The sequence below is a fragment of the Musca autumnalis genome, unplaced genomic scaffold (genome assembly GCF_047663935.1).
Source record: "Musca autumnalis isolate F117 unplaced genomic scaffold, ASM4766393v1 scaffold_4, whole genome shotgun sequence".
Classification (NCBI taxonomy): domain Eukaryota; kingdom Metazoa; phylum Arthropoda; class Insecta; order Diptera; family Muscidae; genus Musca; species Musca autumnalis.
The window spans coordinates 165,683,411-165,705,820 of record NW_027411977.1 but is presented as its reverse complement, the minus strand read 5'-3'; the positions used below and the strand labels follow the sequence as shown (position 1 = coordinate 165,705,820).

Genomic DNA, 22,410 nt, shown 5'->3' with positions numbered 1-22,410 from the left:
CATAGATTCCGGTTTTTGTTGATCGGTCAAAGTCCAAATCGTGGACAGCGTGCAAACGTACGGGAATAACAAAATCAAAAAAAAAAAAAAAAAAATAATAATAATAATAATAATAATAATAAATATTTGGTTCTAAATATTTCGCATTATTTTTCGTTTATTTTCCTCTAAATTATCGTTTACCTGTTTCTTATTGTTGTTGTAAAAAGTGTGAAAATATTCCCTAAAATATTTCTAATTTGCATTGATGTCGTATCGCTAGCTTTAGCAGTGTAAATATTCAAACATATTTTCATAAATACATCGTTTACATATTTACACTGCACGGCCTATTCGTGGTCCCTTCTGTTTTGATAAACACACGTTTGTATAGCTGCAACAACAACATATGTTCTCTTTATTCTCATCTGTCGTCGTATAGCAAAGGAAACACTCGCTCGGAGAGACTTATGCACAAAATATTCTGAGCACCACCGCTACATACTCCACATACTCCAGCATCGTCGTTCTATTGCAGCATCCGCCAAAAAGGACACACGTGCCCTTGATGAGAATAACAACAGAACAACCACCATTCAGTCTTCGTCAGCCAAGATCATCCATATACGTTAACGTATATGAGAATAACAATCAGTCGTCGTTGAGCAGCCGACAAGTAAACATGTGCATGGATGTACGCATAATTTTGGTGGGAACACTGAACAAAACCGCACACACCTGTCACATGTTTACTGGTTGCAGTTCTAACAACCAATGAATGCTGATACAAACTTTCTTGTGATTCTCTCACTACTTTACTCTCTTTTTTATTTTGAGCATCAATAGTCTTCGTTCAGAAGTCAATGAAGAAGGTTCTGCTATCGCTTGTTTCAATGATTTTTAATTTTAGCAATGTATTAACGCACACGCTGTTTGTGGAGACCCTGCAAGCATTTTCTATCGCCTAAGAATAATTCGCGATTCTCCTGGGCGAATAATTTTTCGCAGGCGATTTCGCCTTAAAATCTTCCGCGTAACACCAACCTAAAGTAATTGTTTACGCAATGCGAATCGCTACCATCATTTATAAATAAATCATCTGGAAGAAGTTTAGGTAATGCTCAAGAATATTCGTAAATGAATCGTAAAGAAGATTTAGAGAAGATGATTTACAAGACTCGTAAATACATCGTAAGGAAGATTTAGAGAAGATTAAGAGAAGATGCTATTCTATATTACTCTATTCTTCGCGGATAAGCGTCCCAAATGAATCGCCCGTAGGTGAATGTGGCGATTATAGTTGCTACTTACGCTGAAAGGAAAATTTTAAATAACTCTGAATAGTTTTATGAAAAAAATTGAATTTGTATATTTAGGGTTGGGTTGATATTATTTTTAACCACTTTTAATTAACTAATATTTTAACCACTTTTAGTTTTTACCTTTTAGTTGTTCTTTAAAAGTTCAAAGATAATTTGTTTGATTGGTTTGTTTGGTATTATTTTATAATTCAAGTACAATGTTTTTGAATTGTTTATAAACTATATTTGATTTCACTTCAAAGGGTAATTCAATGTTTATTTAATTCTGTAAGAACTTTTTTCATTTGTTAATTTTCACTTTTGGCTTTGTTAGAAAGATTAACTTTTTCAATCGTTGCTAAAAATTCGATCTTATTTTCTCGACATCCAAAATCAACTAACTCGACGAGAAATAGAAAAAAGAAAAAAAAAATAACTCTTTTTATTATGTACATATGTACACATATGAAGTCGGAGATGTTGTGTTGTTGTTGTTGTCCATCACTCACCGCTGCCTTGGTTTAGCAGTGCAAAATCATTAGATCAGAGAAAAGTGCAAAGTATAAGAGCAGAGAAGGAACAACAACAACACAACCTCTCCGTTACATGTGGATTCTAAATGACGATGGGCATTGTTTTTGGTGTGTTCACTTTTACATAGCAGAGTAAGCCAAAAGGAAGATCAAAAGAATTTGAATTATTTGTCAATGTAAAGGGTTACAATAAAAGGAATGAAAGTAAATAAAATATGAATTCAATATTAATACATTTTGTTTAATTTCATAAAGTAGTTTAATAAATTGCATGTTTCTGTAAATTCGTTTAATGCGGTTGCATTAAACATGCCGCCCCCTTGGTGATGACTTTACCAGAGTTGTTTAGTAGGGCCAGTAAAGATGTACCCGATAGCTGTCTGTTGGGCAATGACTCCATCGACGTCCGTTGAAATTGACCCGTTTCTATACAGGTGATAGAATTCATCGGCTCCTAGTTCAATGTCAAAGGCCAAGTTGCTCTGAGGATCCGGATCAGCCAAAGAGTTCGGTGTAAAACCGGTGGTTGGATCCTCAAGAATTGCGGCAGTATATGGACGACGTGGAAGGTCATTGGTGATGACGGCCCTTATTTCACGACTCCACGTAAATCTGGATATGCGACCTTTAGCCAGAAAAACGGCAAAGCGAGTATCCATATGAATGATGGTCTTAAGGCGAAAGCGATCTTGGAGGTCAGCTGATATTTTGGAGACAGGTGAAAACGTATTAATTCCAATTCGACAGACATGCCACATATCAATTTCGTTCGGAATGACAATCCGGATATGGGCAGTTGGTACGAAAACAGTGTTCCAGGTAAAAGGGCCTCTAGGCCTTGGTTTCATTCGGAATTCAGAAGCACTTCGCACAATTCTTTTTTGTGAATCTGGATTCCGACCTATCTGTCTTGACACTCGTGGTTGTGGTCGTTTTGCTTCCAGCTGAGGATGTGTAGGCGACTTTGGGCGGTCATTACGTTGTTGGCTCTTCGATTTTGGTGGATGCCGGTAGTCAGCTCGGAGTTGTGGCGAAAAGTGTAAAAGCACATTATGGTCTTTGTAACATACGTGGCAGCGATGGTCGGTGGGGCAATTTGCTTTCGTGTGTGAGGCTGCAAGACACATAATGCAGTGTGAATAATCGCACACAACATCGAACCGTGCCTTAGGATCCAAGTCTAAAAATCGTGAGCATGACTTGAGAGGGTGATCTTCTCTGCACAATCCACACGAGTATGTCCAGTGGCGAGGTCTTGAGGTCGACATGTCTGTAAGAAATAAAAAAGAGTGAGATTTGATATGGCAGAGTTGGTGACAAAATGAAGTGATTATAAGTCAGTTAGAGAGTAGCGGGATTAATTTTGTGATTGGACGTTTGATAACACCAGTAGATGTCTGGAGATCCACGACTCTAATATTTTGATCTGGTCCAGGGTGTAAATTAACAATTCGTCCTAGCTTCCATTCATTCGGTGTTATGCGATCATCCTGTATGATGACAAGGTCATTTAATTGGACATTTCGTTGTTGCCTTTTCCATTTGAGACATAATGACTGAGATATGATTTTTAGACGTTTCCAGCGATTGCCTATTGAAATGTTTTCTTCAGAAATGTCTGGTTCGGGTGGAGCCAACAATGGAGCACCAATTAGGAAATGTCCTGGAGTGAGTGGTGAAAGATCATTTGGATCATCACTTGCAGGGCAGAGAGGTCTAGAATTTAAACAAGATTCTATGCGAGCCAGTATAGTGCAGAATTCTTCAAAAGTAAATGTCATGTTAGGGACTATCTTTTTTAGGTGCATTTTGAAAGATTTTACACCAGCTTCCCACAATCCTCCCATGTGTGGTGCGCCAGGTGGTATGAACTCCCATTCCAGGTCCTGATGAGCATATTTATTTACTAGGTCATTTTTTATTTGTCCGAAAAAGTCTATCCTATCCTTTCTAAGCATCTCTGCTGCCCCTGTAAAATTTGTCCCATTATCGGAAAATATTTTTATTGGGCATCCTCGTCTGCCAATAAATCTCGTAAATGCAGCAAGAAAGGCTTGAGTTGAAAGGTCACTAGTTACTTCTAGATGTACTGCTTTAGTCGAGAAGCATACAAATATGCACACGTAACCTTTTGTGACTAAACATGCTCGTCCTGTGAAACTTCTAATGTGAAAAGGTCCAGCAAAGTCAACGCCGGTATTCAAAAAAGGTCTGGTAAATTGCGTACGTTCTGGCGGCAATGACGCCATGATCTGAGTTTGTGTATGTTTTTTGTATAGAATGCAGGCTTTACAACGATTTATGACCATTTTTATAAGTGGCTTTAGTCTAAAGATCCAAAATTCTGACCGCAGGATGCGGACCATTAGTTGGTTCCCTCCATGCAGTGTATATTTATGTGTATGTTCGACAAGTAGACGTGACAGCTTTGCCTGATGTGGCAACAAGATTGGATGTCGTTCGTTGTATGTCAACATGGGACAGTTTGTAAGTCTTCCGTTTGCCCGCATGATCCCTTTAGTGTCGATAAATGGATTTAAAGTCAAAAGCGAACTGCTACGATTTAAGGGTTGTTTTTGTGCCAATAATTTATAGTCTTCAGCAAAATAATGGCATTGGGTGAGAAGAATTACTTTGTTTTTGGCAAATTGAATTTCTTCAGCTAGGAGGTTTTCGGATGAGACTTGAGTTTCACATCTAGTATCTCGGCATCTTCGCAGAAATCGAGCAACATACGCATAAACACGGTATGCTCGTGATAAGGTCGAAAACCGGTTTAAAGGATCAGTTTCTTGGAGATCGGAAATAGAAGGTGTTAGAAGGGTTTTAACAGGTTTTTGTTCGAGTGAAGTGTTTACAATTTGTTGGAGTTGTGGCCAAAATTTTTTTGTTTTTGAAGACATGGAGGTCCGTACCACCATAAATCGTAATTTTGAAGGTCATTGGCTGAGCATCCCCTTGTTGCGATGTCAGCTGGATTGTCATGTGAATCAACATGATTCCAGTTTGTTATTCCAACTTTTTCCGAGATGTCAGACACTCGGTTTCCTACGAATGTGTTCCAGGTACATGGTGGTTTTCGAAGCCAGGCCAACACTATTGTTGAGTCTGTCCAAAAGTATATGTCATGTTGCCCTATATTCAGATTTGGTACTAGGGATGATGTCAATTTTGCTAGTAGTACAGCCCCGCAAAGTTCCAATCTAGGTAAAGAGATTTTCTTAACAGGGGCTACACGAGTTTTTGCAGCCAGAAGATGTGTATAGATGTCGTTATTGTCCTCAAGACGAATGAATAAAGTCGCAGCGTATGCCTTTTCAGAAGAATCACAGAATCCGTGAATGTCGATCTTACATGTTGGTGTATATTGTATCCAACGAGGAATCTTTTGATGCTGGATGTCTGGGCAGCCTTTTATAAAGTTTTCCCAAGCGACTAATGTCAATGGTTGAAGTCCATCATCCCATCCTACTTTATCGAGCCAAATCTGCTGCATGATGAGTTTAGCAACGATAATGATTGGCGCTAACCAACCGCAGGGATCAAAAAATCGTGCTATTATAGAGAGGACTTCTCTTTTTGTGTAATTGGATTTAATAGTGATGTCAGGTTGAGGAAATGTGAATGAGTCGCTGCTAACGTTCCACTTAATGCCCAAAGTCTTTGTAGACAAGTTTTCAGAAAGATGTAAACAATCATCTGACAGAAGTTTTTCTGACGGTAGGTCTTTAATAATTCTTGGATTATTCGATGACCATTTTCTGAGATCAAACCCAGCAGAAGATAATACAGTATAAAGTTCATTTTTAGATGTTATTGCTTCCTCAATTGTATGTCCTCCTGCTAGGACATCATCTACGTACATATTGTTACGTAAAATGTCTGATGCTAAAGGATGTGATCTCTGTCTTCGGCAAGCTGAAGCAGTGTCCTAATTGCCAAAAATGGGGCACAATTGACTCCAAAAGTCACAGTAAGCAGCTCAAAGTCCTCAATTGGCCCTTCAGGTGATGTACGAAACAGGATTTGTTGGTATTTAGTTTGTTTAGGATTCACTAAGATCTGTCGGTACATCTTCGTGATGTCCGCATTGTACACATACTTGTAAAATCTCCATTTTAACGTCTGAAGAATGAGGTCCTGCTGAAGAATAGGTCCAGGATATAAGATATCATTTAGACTTTTTCTATTATCAGAGGGGGATGATGCGTTAAACACCACTCTGAGTTTGGTAGTTACGCGGTCCGGCTTTATTACCGCGTGGTGTGGAAGGTAATAACTAGGTCTATTGTTTATGTCTTCCTTTGAGATTCTCTTCATATGCCCTAAGTCCAAGTACTCCATGATGGTTTTGTTATATAAGTCCTCGACGTCAGGTTTTCCACTAAGAATCTTCTCCATGCGAAGAAACTGGGCCATTGCGATGTTCCGCGAATTCCCAATTTCCTCATCGTTCTTGAAAGGAAGGTTTACCATGTATCTCCCTGAGGTGGTTCTAGAAGTCGTTGCTTTGTACAAATCTTCGCAGAATATATCCTCTTTGGATCGCAAAGTCTCACTTGGCGTCTCCTCCACCTCCCAAAATTGTGTGAGGAGATTATCTAATGCCACCGCATTAAATAATGAAACGTTTCTAGGTGACTGGGTCGATTGCTCTACTGGCCCACCAACAATCCACCCAAACACGGTTTTTTGTGTTAAAAGTGAACCATGTGAGCGCATCGGAACCTCTAAATCGAAAATGCTTGAACATATGTCCAAACCAATGAGGATGTCAATTGGCCTGCTTTTGTTAAAATGTGGATCCGCAAGTGGAAAGTCTAGATCATTGTAATTGCTTATGTCCATATTCCTTGGTGGTAAATTGAAAGTCAAAGTTTTCAAAACAGGCGCCCATACGTCAAGTTTAAAGTCAGAGTTTAACCGCGAGCGAAGTGTGAAAACACAAGCTTGTGTTGATGTTTCCATCATTGCTGGGTTAAGTCCAGAAACATGCACTAAGTTCCGTTTGGTTGGAAGTCGAAGTCGATTTTTCAGCTTTTCTGAGATAAAAGTCGATTGAGAGCCGGAATCGATGATTGCTCGGGCTTCAAACCTGTGACAATTCGATTCAACTTCCACCAGAGCTGTGAAGAGCAAGGTCTCTTCCGATTTTGAATGAAGTCTATTCTCATCAAGAAGAGCTAGTGATGTGAGATGGTTGGGTTCAGTACTAGGTGTGGACTGTATGGTTGTAGTAAGCGCTTGAGCACTTGTGCTGGGTACATCATGCTGAGATTCAAGTGCAGGTTGCGGGGTGCCACCTTTGTGTAACAGCGTATGATGTCTAAGGTTGCAGTGTCTGCAATTGTATTTACTTTTGCACTCGTTAACTCCATGGTCCGTTAAGAGGCAATTGTAACAAGATTTTGTTGTTTTCACAACGTGAATACGATCATTTATGTTTTTTGCCAAGAATTTAGGGCAATTTCTCAGTATGTGAGATTCTGTGCAATATTGGCATTTAATTTCTGCTGTTCTTTGAGGCCTATTTGAAGCTGAAGTCGTATTAATCTTTGGTTTTGGAGTAATATTTGTTTGAAATGTATTAAGTCTCTTGTCTTTTTGAGGTTTTGAATTTTCTTTAGAGAATTGAGAGGGCTTTGATGTAGATGATTGTATATTTCCTACTGATTCTAAGGTTTTGAATCTTTGTGTTAGGAAGTTATTAAAGTCGGTCCAGGTTGGTATGTCCGAGCTGGAGCTTAACGTGTTCTCAAAGTCTTGTAAATAAGTTCTAGGCATTTTTTGAGAGCATAAATAAATGAGAATTGGGTCCCAAGTAGCAATATCAATTTTTAAGATTTTTAAAGTCTCAAGGCAACCTGTGACTGAGCGTTGCAGTGACTTCAGTGAAGCACTTGAGTCTATGGTTACTGACGGTAGGTTGAACAATGTTTTTAATTGCTCGTTCACTTGCATGCGAGTGTTTTCATACCTATCGGTCAACGCTTTCCAGGCAAGGTCAAAGCCGTCGTTCGTAAGAGGAATGTGCGCAATAATCTCCCGAGCTTCTCCTCCAGTCTTTTGCTTTAAATGGTATAGCTTCTCAACCTTACTAATCCTGGTACCGTCGATATAGATGGCAGAAAAAAGGTCTCGAAACGTCGGCCAAGTTTTGTAGTTACCGTAGAAAATGTCAGTGTCGCATGGAGGAAGCTTAATTGAATAATGTACCGGACTTTCTAATACCGTTTTGTCCTTCTGTTCCGAAGTCTTGTTATTAAGCACGTCTATTTCTGCGTTTATTGATCCTAATGTATCTTTGTATACAGTGATGGCCGTTCTGTAGGTAGATCTAAGTTTCTTGAGGTCAACAGGAGTTTCTCCTTCCGTGGGTACATGATCTCGGCACTCTTCATAACATCTGCGTAGCTGAGTCGAGAATATCTGATTAGAACAGCAAATAGGAGCAAAAATGTTGACCAAACTCAGAAAACACGATCAGAAAATATCCAAAAATTTCAATTATATTTGATTTAAACAGCGAATTCGAGCAAAAATGTTGGTCAGAATCGGAAAGCACAACCAAAAAAATTGTCCAAGATGTCAATAATATTTCGTTAAAGCAGTAAATTCGAGCACAAATGTTGACCCAAAATCGGAAAACACGACCAAAAAATGTTCAAAATGTCAATTATATTTGATTAAAACAGCAAACTCGAACAAAAATGTTGACCAAAATCGAAAGAACCAAAATTGTCCAAAATCAGGAGCGTATAAAATCCCCAAAAAAATTACCAATACTTCAAAAAATTCGCCACAATAATTTGTTGAACTTTAAGTGTTCCGAAGACAGCTTTTGCTATAGTTCAAATTGAGAAATATTCGATTATTTCAGGCTCAAATTTAAAATTTCCAGCCAATTTCGAAATAAAATAGAAAATCCCCAAAATGTCGATTATCTCCTGGTCAGATGGCGAGCGGTAGAATATTTTGAACAACCAATAAATTGATGCTTTTCTGAGTAAATGCAAGTATCAATATGTCCAATAAAAAAGTCGTAAAATTCCAGAAATTTGTAAGGATGGCAACTCTTCAATTGAGAATCACAAAATCAAATGTATGTCTATGTTGCTTAACTCTCTCTTTTATGATATGATACGTGGTAAATTTATGTGTGTACTTACTGCTTCGTTGATGATGTTATTCCTGATGTCGATGGGGTTTTTTTTTTTTTGCGGATGAGGTCTTTTAGAAACAAAATATCACAAAAAAGTTGAGCGCGGAATAGCCTTTCCGTTAGGTGAGCGGTATTATTTTTTGTTTTTTAAAGAAATGAAAATTTCCTTAAATGGAATCACTTTAACAAAGGTCAAAATATTTTATGTTTAGCCGATTTTGTTCATTAAGTCACTGTGCTCTAGTTATTTTTTTCCACAACACTTGTTCTTTTGTTTAGTTCGAATTATTGCATTTATTTTAACACGATCCGGCTCGAAGGACCAAAATGTTTAGGGTTGGGTTGATATTATTTTTAACCACTTTTAATTAACTAATATTTTAACCACTTTTAGTTTTTACCTTTTAGTTGTTCTTTAAAAGTTCAAAGATAATTTGTTTGATTGGTTTGTTTGGTTTTATTTTATAATTCAAGTACAATGTTTTTGAATTGTTTATAAACTATATTTGATTTCACTTCAAAGGGTAATTCAATGTTTATTTAGTTCTGTAAGAACTTTTTTCATTTGTTAATTTTCACTTTTGGCTTTGTTAGAAAGATTAACTTTTTCAATCGTTGCTAAAAAATCGATCTTATTTTCTCGACATCCAAAATCAACTAACTCGACGAGAAATAGAAAAAAGAAAAAAAAATAACTCTTTTTATTATGTACATATGTACACATATGAAGTCGGAGATGTTGTGTTGTTGTTGTTGTCCATCACTCACCGCTGCCTTGGTTTAGCAGTGCAAAAGCATTAGATCAGAGAAAAGTGCAAAGTATAAGAGCAGAGAAGGAACAACAACAACACAACCTCTCCGTTACATGTGGATTCTAAATGACGATGGGCATTGCTTTTGGTGTGTTCACTTTTACATTGCAGAGTAAGCCAAAAGGAAGATCAAAAGAATTTGAATTATTTGTCAATGTAAAGGGTTACAATAAAAGGAATGAAAGTAAATAAAATATGAATTCAATATTAATACATTTTGTTTAATTTCATAAAGTAGTTTAATAAATTGCATGTTTCTGTAAATTCGTTTAATGCGGTTGCATTAAAGACATACTTTTAACTGAAAAGGAACTTCAGGTGTTCAGTATGTTGAGTAATTCAAAAAGGATTATTTGGAATTTGTACATAGATAATAAAATAAAAATATTTGTACTTCACGTGTGTAGAATTCTAAGTCATTTAATTGAAAGTAGTTCTAAATTGCATATTTATATTTAATCGAAAACATTGTTTAACTAAAAAGGAAGATCAAGTGTTCAGTATGTTGAATAATTCAAAAAGGATTATTTGGAATTTATACTTTGTACATAGATAATAAAATAAAAATATTTGTACTTCACGTGTGTAGAATTCTAAATCATTTAATTGAAAGTAGTTCTAAATTGGATTTTTATATTTAATCGAAAACATTGTTTAACTAAAAAGGAAGTTCAGGTGTTCAGTATGTTTACGGTACGGGTTTGTAATGCCTTTTGTCGCTTTAGTACACGGTCTTTTGAGTGTACAACATGTTGTTGAAGAACAAAATAAATTCTGGCGTCGGTAACAGTAGGAAATTGTTGGTATACAACATCTGAAAAAAATAAAAAATATGTTATTAATTTTTTTCTAAAGAATTTAGACACATACCTTTAATTATGGATATAAAGAAAAAATGTCGGAAAGTTGGTTTGGTCTTCGTACCTCGCCAAGTGAACTCCATAGCCACTTCGTCAGTAAACATTGTCTTTGCAATTGATCTAATGAACATCGAGCAGTCATCTCCCCCAACCCTAAGGAGAATTCGTTTCTGCAATATAGAAATTATAAAAGTTGACTAAATTAGTGTTAAGCCAAAAGATTATTTGAACATTATTACTTACCAATTCAAGTGTTCAGTATGTTGAATAATTCAAAAAGGATTATTTGGAATTTATACTTTGTACATAGATAATAAAATAAAAATATTTGTACTTCACGTGTGTAGAATTCTAAATCATTTAATTGAAAGTAGTTCTAAATTGGATTTTTATATTTAATCGAAAACATTGTTTAACTAAAAAGGAAGTTCAGGTGTTCAGTATGTTTACGGTACGGGTTTGTAATGCCTTTTGTCGCTTTAGAACACGGTCTTTTGAGTGTACAACATGTTGTTGAAGAACAAAATAAATTTTGGCGTCGGTAACAGTAGGAAATTGTTGGTATACAACATCTGAAAAAAATAAAAAATATGTTATTAATTTTTTTCTAAAGAATTTAGACACATACCTTTAATTATGGATATAAAGAAAAAATGTCGGAAAGTTGGTTTGGTCTTCGTACCTCGCCAAGTGAACTCCATAGCCACTTCGTCAGTAAACATTGTCTTTGCAATTGATCTAATGAACATCGAGCAGTCATCTCCCCCAACCCTAAGGAGAATTCGTTTCTGCAATATAGAAATTATAAAAGTTGACTAAATTAGTGTTAAGCCAAAAGATTATTTGAACATTATTACTTACCAATTCTGACACCATGTCGTTGTTTAATTTTAACTCGTCAGCAAAGGTTGTCAATTCTGTTACGGTTTTAATCGACAGTTTCTGCGATATATTATAAGTTTCATCTGCTACCATTGTAGAAACTGATTTTAATTGCCGGATTTCATGACGAAGTGTTATGACTTCTTGTGTTAACGTAGTCAGAAGTGCTTTTTGGGCTTCCATATTGTCGGCCAGTAATTGTGTTAATGAAGCGTTGTGGGCTTTTTGTTAAATTAGCTTGAAAATATTGTAGTACAGAGTGTAAAGTATCCGAATTAACAGTGTTGACATAGCTAAACATATCTGTTAAAATACATAAAGATATTAATGAAATAATAATAACGATAAAAATAAAAATAATTACCTTTATTAATATTGTGTAGTTCTTGGTATTGTAGAATGGGACTGTTGGTTTGGGTATTTTCTGAACGATATCAATATATAAAGTAGATAAATTAATTTATAGTTGTATTTGTACTATCATGCCTTTTTGATTCTCCATGTTTAATTTTTAATTAATAAATGTAAGGTGTAAAGAAATAAGATTGATTCAACACACTCCGTAAACAAATTACTTTCCTGTCAATAGCGTTGTAAAAGAATGGTTTCACCTTCGGTAACTTCTGGGGTCCAATAAATGTGGAAGTTTTCAGATAAAAAAGGCTGTTCAAAAAAAGATCGCAGATTTTTAAGCCGGACTCCTTCAAAAAAATGCAAGCTGTTTTTTCAGTAATTTTTATAACTTTGACAATTTCTTTTTCAATTAAGCAAAAATTGTCCGGTGCATTAATGGTAAGAGAGAAGCAGTTAGATTCAAAACTTTCAAATGATCCATTTTCTTACTTTCCATAAGAAAATTTTTTATTTACATTTTCTTTAATGTTGTTAACAATCAAACTTTTCTCCAACTGTCTGTTATAAAGTTGGGCAGTTACAAAATTACTTTTTTTACGCTTTTCTTTATTAGTTGTAAGTGATTCTCGTACTAGAATGTGTTTATACCTTCCAAACTTCCATACATTCGTGAAGACGAAAGCGTCTTCGTGAATATGTAATAAACAATGAAAGTTGTGTGCCAAAAAAGACAAATCATAAAGCTCTGGAACTTTTTTTCACAAAATTATATAACAATTTTTGAGCGCAATCATTCTTTAGGGTCTAATAGAATTCTGACTGCCAACGATAAATGAAGAAAATGATTGTATCTTTCAGAATCTAAAATAGTTCTAAGAATAAAGGGAAACTGCCTAAATTCTGTTGCCTTAAATTGTTCCAGCTCTTTCAAAGATCTATACAGTGTTTTTGGCCCACCAAGGAATCGGAAAGGCTTTCTATTTTCCATGATGTAAGTGAGTATTGCTCGCCCTTCTTCTTCACCCATGAAGTTAACAACGTTCGGGTTATTGCAAGACATATGACATGCGTATAATCTAGCGATATTTGTTGTATCATATCAATATCTAATTCTTCCAGGACTGTCGCAAATTTTTGATTATGGTGCTCCGGTTGAGCGCGACTTCGAAAACTTTTATTAGTTCTTTTAGAAGAACTTTCGTCCAAAGGAAATACGATTATATTTTTGTAAATTTGGCCCTTCTGTGTGCATCTTATGCACTAGTAGTATCCGCTGTGCCCTTTCGTTCCGATGATAAATGACCTAGCCGGCGCATTCATAATAAAAGTTCTTATTTTCACCAAATAAGTTCTTGTAATTATTTCTTTTATCTCATCCACAAATTCTCTTAAAAATTATTGGCATATTTTGGCTTTGCATAACCTTTATATGCACCTACAAATAGCACTTCTGATGTATTTACAATGCCGCATAAAATTGGCCAAACAGGTTTACATAATGGAAGGCCATCAATATTTGTATCGAGATAAATGGTATCATTGTCAAAATTATTTCGATTCAAGAAATCAGTAATTGAATCCTTAATTCCATATTGTACATATGTACCATCATCCATACGACGAGCTACCATTTCTTTGGGCGTTTGCTTCAATGTCCTAACGTCTGTAGGTATATTTAATCCAATATCACACAAAATACCCAATAAATCATTTACAGCTGAATTGCTAATTGCATGGGATATACTCGTACTCCACCAAGCTAGACTTGAATTTAATTGATTTAAACTTGAACTACTGAATACTTCCATATTATTATTGACATACGAACTGTTCAAATCGCTATTCTCTTCGAAAAAAATTTCAATTAAATCAGGGTTTTCATATAAGTCCAGATTGCTTCCCACTTCGAAGCATTTTCGCTTAACTGTTCCTCATTATTTGAACGGAGATCAGTAGCGCTAGCAGTTTCCTTATCATTTGTATTAGTTGATGGGCTTTTTTTCTGTTACTATTGGAGTTTTCACAAGATTTAAATAAACTATCAATTAATCTTTTTGCTTCTCTTTTACTTTTTATTCTTATTGCTTGAGATGACATTGTAATAATTAATTCTTTACACTTTAATATTTTTAGGATTTATATTTTTCACTTATTAATTGAATTAATTTTTTGTGATCACGTCCATTCACTTTCACTTCAAACTCTAAAATGACAATTTTTGATATTTTCTTGCTTTAGCGACAATTATTACCGTCATTTGGGAATAAACAAGAAGTTCTAACAATCGTCTACGAATAACAAATTTTTTTTTTCAAAGTATTCTCTTTATAGACTTTTGCATGCACTGAAACAAATTTCTACTCCAATTGAGCATCTTCCAAAACATGGGTTTTGAATGCTTCAATATCATCTCTTGGTGATGAAAATATTAATGTGGGATATAAAAAGGTGTCATTGGGTTCCCAGGAATGGCTGTATCGCAGATGACCCATCAATGCAACGTTTTGGCTGGTCAAATAGACGCTAGTTTGGTCCGATGTGTGATAGCTCGCATTGTCATGGTACACAATGATTCGTGTTCTCTTGTTCGTTTTTGGAATATCTTCGAAGAAATAAGCAAACACATTGAGAATTGGCCGTTCTACGTTGCTCCAGCGGAACAGTCGCCATATGACATGTTTTACCGAAGAAACAGGCGACCATTTGCTTCGAAGTGATTCTTCCACTAACAACTTACGTTGGATTTGTCCATCCTCTTTTCAACCAATGCCTACTTCAGTACGTTCTTAATAGAGCCTCCAATTTTCAAAACAGGTGTAAAAAATAGTGACATGTAAACTCCCTCACAGCTGAAGTATTTTTTTGCATTTTCTATATTGCGTGATCTATATCTTAGGAACCGTAAGTCCTAGACATCTCTTGTAAATACCAGTATCGTAGAAGAGTTGGTAGTCTACTACTTTTTCTCCAGCTAAATATTGGTACATTTCACAGTTTTGGAGAAAAATTTAACATTGCCATTGCTTCTAATGGCAAACTCTAACTCTCCTTTCCATCGAAATGTGATCCCATTTGTAAGAGGTTCTGAAATGGTCAGGCTATTGTTCGAACGAAATCTTCTTTGAATATTGGACTGTAATACACTCTTCGAATGATGTAACTTGAAAAATAATTGATTATCAGCAGAAATGTTCATAGAAGACTACATAGATGACTTCTTATAGAATAAACTTGAAAATCCGAATTCAAAATATAAGTTATGAGTAAATTTAAATGAAAATCACTGTGACATTTTGTTGATAATTGAAAGCAATGCATCATTTCAAACATATATTACAACAAAATCTAGAGTTGCAGCCGAACTTGTGCGAAATTAAACACAAACTCCAGCAAATTCATTCTCGCATAGCAAATAATGGGTGGCTGACTTCGTAAATGCAACTTGACTGCATAAATTCAGTATGTCTTTTTTATAGACATCGTCACGACTTCATAAATGCAATAAGATGCATCACATTGCGCAGTAATTGCAAAATTTGTGCAGTATTATCATTAGTGTTGCGCTGACAATCCCAGAAGATGGTATTGAATGTATACCACCCTGCCAAGATGAGCAATAAACCGGCTGAAGAATAATAAGACAGAAGGAGTTGATGGCCTACCAGCCGAGCTGTTCAAAACCGGAGGCGACACGTTGATAAGGTGTATCCATCAGCTAGTTAGCTCCATCTGGCACGAAGAACGCGTACCCGACGATTGGAACCTGAGCATCCTGTGTCCCGTCCATAAGAAAGGAGATACGATTTTATGCTCCAACTATAGGGGCATAAGTCTTCTCCTTATCGCCTACAAGATAGTGTCAGGGATATTATGCGAACGACTAAAGCCCATGGTCGACGAAATAATTTGACCATTCCAATGCGGCTTTATACCTGGCAAGTCCAACATTGACCAGATATTTACCCTCCACCAAGAGGTGCAGATCGACACCTACCACCTTTTTGTCGGTTATAAGGCAGCCTACGACAGCCCGCTACGTTCAAAGGTATTCCAGCCATGTCTGAATTTGATATCGCCGCAAAGCTCATTCGGCTTAGTAAAATGACTCTAACTGACACAATATCTTCAGTTGAAATAGGAAATAACCTCTCCGAAGAGTTTTATACTAAAAGAGGTTTCATTCAAGGAGACATCCTTTTGTGTGATCTTTTCGACATCCTGCTAGAAAAGGTTATACGAGAGGCAAACGTCAAAAGAAGTGGCACAATCTACACCAATAGCCACATGTTACTTGCTTATGCTGATGATATCGACATCATGGGACGATCAGTAAAAGAAGTAACCGATACCTTTCAATCCCGCGACGGCCGATTCTATGCACCGGATTGACTCAGGGGAATCTTCGACACCTCAACAATTACGTGTTTGTGTTCGTGTATTTTTTTCACCATGGGAGCGGCCATTTATCGGAATGCCTGCTCCGAGCTCTTCTGGTCTGTGCCGGGATAGAAAAGAACCCCGGGCCAGTATGGATCTGTTCCGTTTGCCAGATCCGCATCCACCACATGTCAACAATGGTGAGATGTAATGGATGTATGGAATGGGAGCATTTTCGTGGGTGCTCTGGCCTTAGTAGCACCCGAGATTACAGCGACAGGTATGTTGCTGCTTGCTGCGTCAGCACATCACCCAGTGCGTCTTCTACGTCGTCGTCTGAATACGAGACGCCCCCGCAGTCTCCCCAACAACAACAATAAATGCAGCATCTAACACCACATGTTGTTGTTCAACGGCCCGGAAATGCATCATTCCTGCAATTCAATTGCAACGGTCTCCGCAATAAGGTCAGTAAAATTGTGGACTTTATGAGTCTGAAAAACATCATGGTTGCCGCGATCCAGGAAACAAAGCTCACCGCCACCTGTAGCTTACGTTGTGATGATTACAACGGCAATCCGTCGTTTCCCTTAGTTCGGACCACCTCCCTATCATCGTCTCCGTAAACAGACCACCCGACTTCATAACCTCTGAACGCCGTACTTTCCTGAACCATGGGAAAGCTGATTGGCAAGGCTTCAGAGAATTTACCAATCACCGCTTCAGACAATTGCCCACTCCCTCAGATCCTCGGGTAGCTGAGAGAACTTTCCGAGACATCATCACTAAAGCAGCCGCTCGCTACATACCTGCTGGTCGAATACCCGAAATAAGACCAAATTTCCCAGCAGAGGCGACGGGACTAGCCAATGAACGTGATGAACTTCGTCGTACGAACTCCGAAGACCCAAGAGTTAGAGAACTTACTCTTGAAGTCAACAAGCGGAAAAAGTGGCTAGACCATCTGAAGCAATGCAACATTGGTGCAGGAATAAGTAAATTGTGGGTAACGGTTAAATCACTCTCGAGTCCGGAAAAGAAGGATGACAGAAAGGCTGTTACTTTTAACGGCGTGACAGTAACTGACCCAAAGAGGTGCGCGTGTTATTTCAACCGGCAGTTCATAGAGCACCCCGAGAGTGATAGGCCGAAGAGAAGTGTGCTACGCCATATAAGAAGAGCTCTTCCAGCCAAGGAGGTACCACCACAATTTACGATGAGCGATGTTGCAGATGCCATCCGGAACGCTAAATCATCCAAAGCGTTGGGCCCGCACCGAATATCGATGGTAATGCTTAAACAGCTGGATGAACCTGGAGTTGAGTATTTAACAAGTGTTCTCAACCTATCGTTAGCCACCCATGTTGTACCGGATGCCTGGAAAGTTGGCAGGGTGGTCCCGCTACTGAAGCCTGGCAAGGATGCCAGCAGAGGTGAATCGTACAGGCCGATTTCACTCCTGTCGCCAGTAGCAAAGATCCTAGAGGCGCTACTCCTCCCCACGATGAGAAGGTGTTTTCCAGTTGGCCAACATCAACATGGATTTCGGAAAATGCATATTACTACAACAGCATTAGACGCCATAGCCACACATATCTGTAGTGGACTGAACCAGAAAAGGCCGTGTGACCGAACAGTCATGGTGGCTCTTGACCTATCGAAGGCCTTCGAAACCGTCAACCATGCCAAGGATATAGAGAAAACTAATCTCCAGCCATGTTTGAAACGTTGGGTAATCAACTATATGTGTGGACGTCAGTCGTTTGTAGAATTCAGAAACAAGAAGTCCAAACCCGTAGAGTGAAACAGGGAGTTCCCCAAGGAGAGGTGATATCTCCGGAACCTCTACCTTTCTGAAATTCCACACCCTCCAGACGGCATAGAGATCGTGATGTATGCGGATGATTGTACGATTTTGGCGTCGGGTCCTGTCGTCGATGACATATGTGATAGGTTAAATGTCTACATAGCTGACCTAGTGCAGTTTTTCCATCTGAGGAATATGAAAATATCTGCCGCTAAATCCACAGCAACGCTGTTCACCACATGGACGGCTGAGATGAGGCTCCCACTGAACATATTGGTCGATGGTGCACTAATTCCGACCACTAAGTACCCTAAAATACTGGGTGTTACGTTCGATAGCATGTTCAAGTCGTCCGCGCATGCCACAACTATTTGCAATAACATCAGAAGTAGGAACAAGGTTCTCAAGTCGCTGGCCGGCAGCACTTGGGGTGCTGATAAAGAAACCTTGTTGACCACCTACAATGCAATAGGCCGGTCTGTGGTAAGCTATTAGGCGCCAGCGTGGTCCGCAAAGGTTAGCGCATCGCAGTGGAAGAAGATTCAAACCTGCCAGAATGCCGCCCTGAGGACTGCAACAGGGTGCCTCCTCATGACACCAGTGGACCATCATGAGGAGGCGAAGGTTTTACCGGTGCGTCAGCACAATAAGATGTTGTCGATGCAGTACCTGCTTGGGTGTTACCGCAGTGAGCATTTAATGGATAGGCTTCCCCCACCCAGGCACGTCAGGAGAGACCTTCATGATCTAGAGAGAGAGTTCCAAAGGTATAAAAGAGAACCGCTAGATCAACGAGCCTATCCAGGCAGGCTTGAATCGCATTCACACCAACATGGTTGCGCAAGCAGTACGAAGATACAGTGTGAATGCCGTACTTGGAAACCATCCCCCATCCATCGCAGCAGAAGAACTCCAGCTGCCAAGGTAAACACGAGTGGTTTTAGCTCAGTTAAGATCCGGATGATGCAGCCCAACCCAACATATGCCCGAACATATATGCGTTGCTACAACAACAACAACGACAACAACCGATACCTTTATGAAGGTGAATCTGCTAAAGTGGATCTGGCGGTAAACGGCGAGAAGACCAAGTTGATGGTGTCGACGCGCAATGCATCCATTGAGGTCGGACCAACTGTTGAAGTTAGTTCCTACAATTTTAAGGTAGTAAAAGACTTCGTATACCTCGGCACCGACGAAAACACAACAAACGACATCAGTTGTGAAATAAAAAGAAGAATTGTATTGGAAAACAGATGCTACTTTGGCTTAAGTAAGCACTTTAAAAACAAAGCCACAATTCGTCAAACAAAAATAACGCTTTACAAAACACTGATACTACCCGTGCTGATGTATGGTTCCGAAGCATGCATCCATTAAGCACGGACCAACTGTTGAAGTTGGTTCCTATAATTTTGAGGTAGTAAAAGACTTCGTATACCTCGGTACCGACGTAAACACAACAAACGACATCAGTTGTGAAATAAAAAGAAGAATTGTATTGGCCAACAGATGCTACTTTGTCTGAAGTAAGCACTTTAAAAACAAAGCCACAACTCGTCAAAGAAAAATAACGCTTTACAAAGCCTGGGTACTTGCGCAAGCAGAAAAGGCAGTGCTTGGCGTGTTTGAGAGAAAAATTCTACGAAAGATCTACGGACACATTTTCCGTTTACGGTCAATATCGACGTCGCATGAACCACGAGCTGTATCAGCTATACAACGACATCAGTATAGAATTGACAGGTCAAATAGATGGCGCAAACAAGTGGATGAAGAGATGACAAGGCGCGGTATTCCAAAAAATCAAGCACTAAACAGAGAGAATTGGAGATATTTTCTTAGTTCGGTCTATGGAACAAATTTTCTGTAATGGGCCAGCTAAGTAAATAAGAAAGTTGCGCTGGCAATTGACATTTATTTAGTACTGTTATCCCAACTGACATTTGCGAAGAAAAACAGCAAAACACATAAAAACATTTAGAAATGGCGGATTTGTGGTATGTGGTACTTAATAAATTTATTTTCAATAAAAATCCGAGTTTTAAAAAAAGTACGTAAGGTAAAGTTATGCTTGCGTTCATAAATGCAGTAAAATGACATGTCTCTTTTTTGACAATGTCGGTGTTGGCACACATGTTTACTTTGCCTTCATATGATATTGTCAATATTTGCAATGTAAACATTTATTGAAGAACAACAATTCGGAAAAACGTACTCACCCCTGGTTGCTCGCGGTTTTTTGTTCGAATATTACATCTATATATTTTGAACGTAATACCTTTTCCACAACGAACAATTTAAGTAAGAAGTAAATTAAAATCCATGCGTGTAAAATAATAATAATTGGTGACTTTAGCTTATACATACTTACGCCCGCGTTGTCATAAAATCCCAAAAACAACCAGACGGTTAGCTTTTAATAGAATTTTTAATAATATATATATGGAATTAGTTATGTTATTGTTATATAAAAAGGTAAATCTCAAAATGCAGTTTTATTTGAAACAATAAGAAAAAGTACATTCAGAAATTTGCTTACTGTTGCTCACATTTACATACAAAAGTGCATAAAGCTAGAATAAATTATCGCTAAAATAGTTTTTAACAATTTTTGCATAAAATCTTACAACAACTATTGCTTATAATGACCGAATTCCGTCGAGAGATTTCGACTTATAATATTATGCCTGATTTAGACTATGCTGGATTTAGCAAATCCAGTGGGTTTAAGTTGTCATTTTCATACAACATATGTCAAATAAAGCCAGATAATTGCTAAATCCAGCGTAGTCTAAATGGACTTTTAAGAAGTCTAGCAAATGAATGTTGCAATTTAAAAACATGTATATTTTTCAGTTCTTCTGGAGACGGAGAAATCTTATTGCCAAACCGCTTTTAAGGGAAGCTAACATTGGCGCGATTATATTGGAGAATCCGTTTTATGGCAGCAGGAAACCTGATAATCAAGTGTAACGTATAAATCTTTTTTATTATTCATACTATATCAAGAATTTAATTCCACAATATGTACATTAATTTACGACTTTTTAACCTTTTTTCTCAAAAATGAGTTCGCGTTGCGAGAAAGAATGAACTTTTGCCTATTAATAAGGACTAAACTAACGTTTATTCCATTTAAGTATTGAAAAAGGTCCGGCACATACCACTTTGAAATTATATTTTTATGAAAAATACTAAGAACAAATCTCAAAAAAAAAAAATTTTTGCTGTTGCACGAATGAATGAAATTTTGCCTTTTAACGACTAATACAACTTTTATTCCATTTAATTGGTATTGTTGGCGTGATACCAGTGTATTTGAAAACCAAAAAGAAAAGAAAAATAAAGACAATTTGGTGTATGTAATTTTATGTAGATTTATTTTCAATTCTTTGTTGTAAAGTAAATGAGTTTCAAGGAAACGAGGCTTTACCTTTATGACGTGTGTTATTAAAAGAACAAGTGAAGTTGCAGATGAGCATAATAACGCTTACAAGGTTGTGATCAACAACGACGACGGCACCACTGGAAAGCGCCCCTACTGCATCCGAACTGAGCGAATATGACTTTTAGGAGAGAGCGTGGGAAAGAAGGAATATTCTCTCCCACAACCAGGCGAATGTGACTCCTAAAAAAAGGCAGAGAAGATTTGCCCATTTGAGCTCGAAAGAGTGGCCAATTAATGCGGTTAATTGTAATGCTGTCGAAGGGGAAACAATGCATCGAACATATACATTGGCGTAACCAATGTATCGAACTTATACATTTGCCGCCCACCTTAACGGGCTATCTGCGAGGCAACAGTGTTAGACTAATTCGCGAGCAAACTTATACTAGAGTTGGTAGTGATGATTTCAAAAAAAAGGTACGATAATTCAGTTTCAATTGAGCAACTTTTGGTGTAATTCAGTTTTTATTCAATTCAATTAAATAATTTATATTTCTGAAGCATTGTGGCGTTTTTTTATTGGGATAGCGTTTGCAATTTTGTTTTTTCAAAATAGTCTGGCTTAATCCCATTGTTGTTGTTTTAATATTTTAAAACAACTATTTTATTAGTGGAAAAGATGTGGCATTGTTCGCCAAGGGGTAAGGCAGGGAATACTATAGTTTCGATCCACGCCACTGGATCTCATCAGTTCCCTTGTTCCTTGTTTGTGGATATTCTCCACCGAAGTTATTTTTCAATAACTTCTTCAACAAGAAACTTTTTATACCCAAACATCAATCGTCAGCTCGAAGTATAAAGGTAAGCAAAGAAAAAAGTTCAATGAGAAGTTTTTCCTTGGCAACCTCATACAACTCCGACGAAAGTGTCTGCGAAAACAATTCAAACCTCT

The 22,410-nt window shown here is 37.5% G+C and overlaps 1 protein-coding gene across 1 annotated transcript in view; it reads left to right on the top strand.

Moving 5' to 3' along the window:
* Window positions 1-22,410, top strand: part of LOC141403934 (protein ABHD18) — a 244,693-nt gene that overhangs the window by 75,576 nt on the left and 146,707 nt on the right. The window contains exon 3 of the mRNA XM_073987043.1: window positions 20,927-21,039. Coding sequence (XP_073843144.1) covers window positions 20,927-21,039 — 113 coding nt within the window. The remainder of the gene's footprint in view (window positions 1-20,926; window positions 21,040-22,410) is intronic.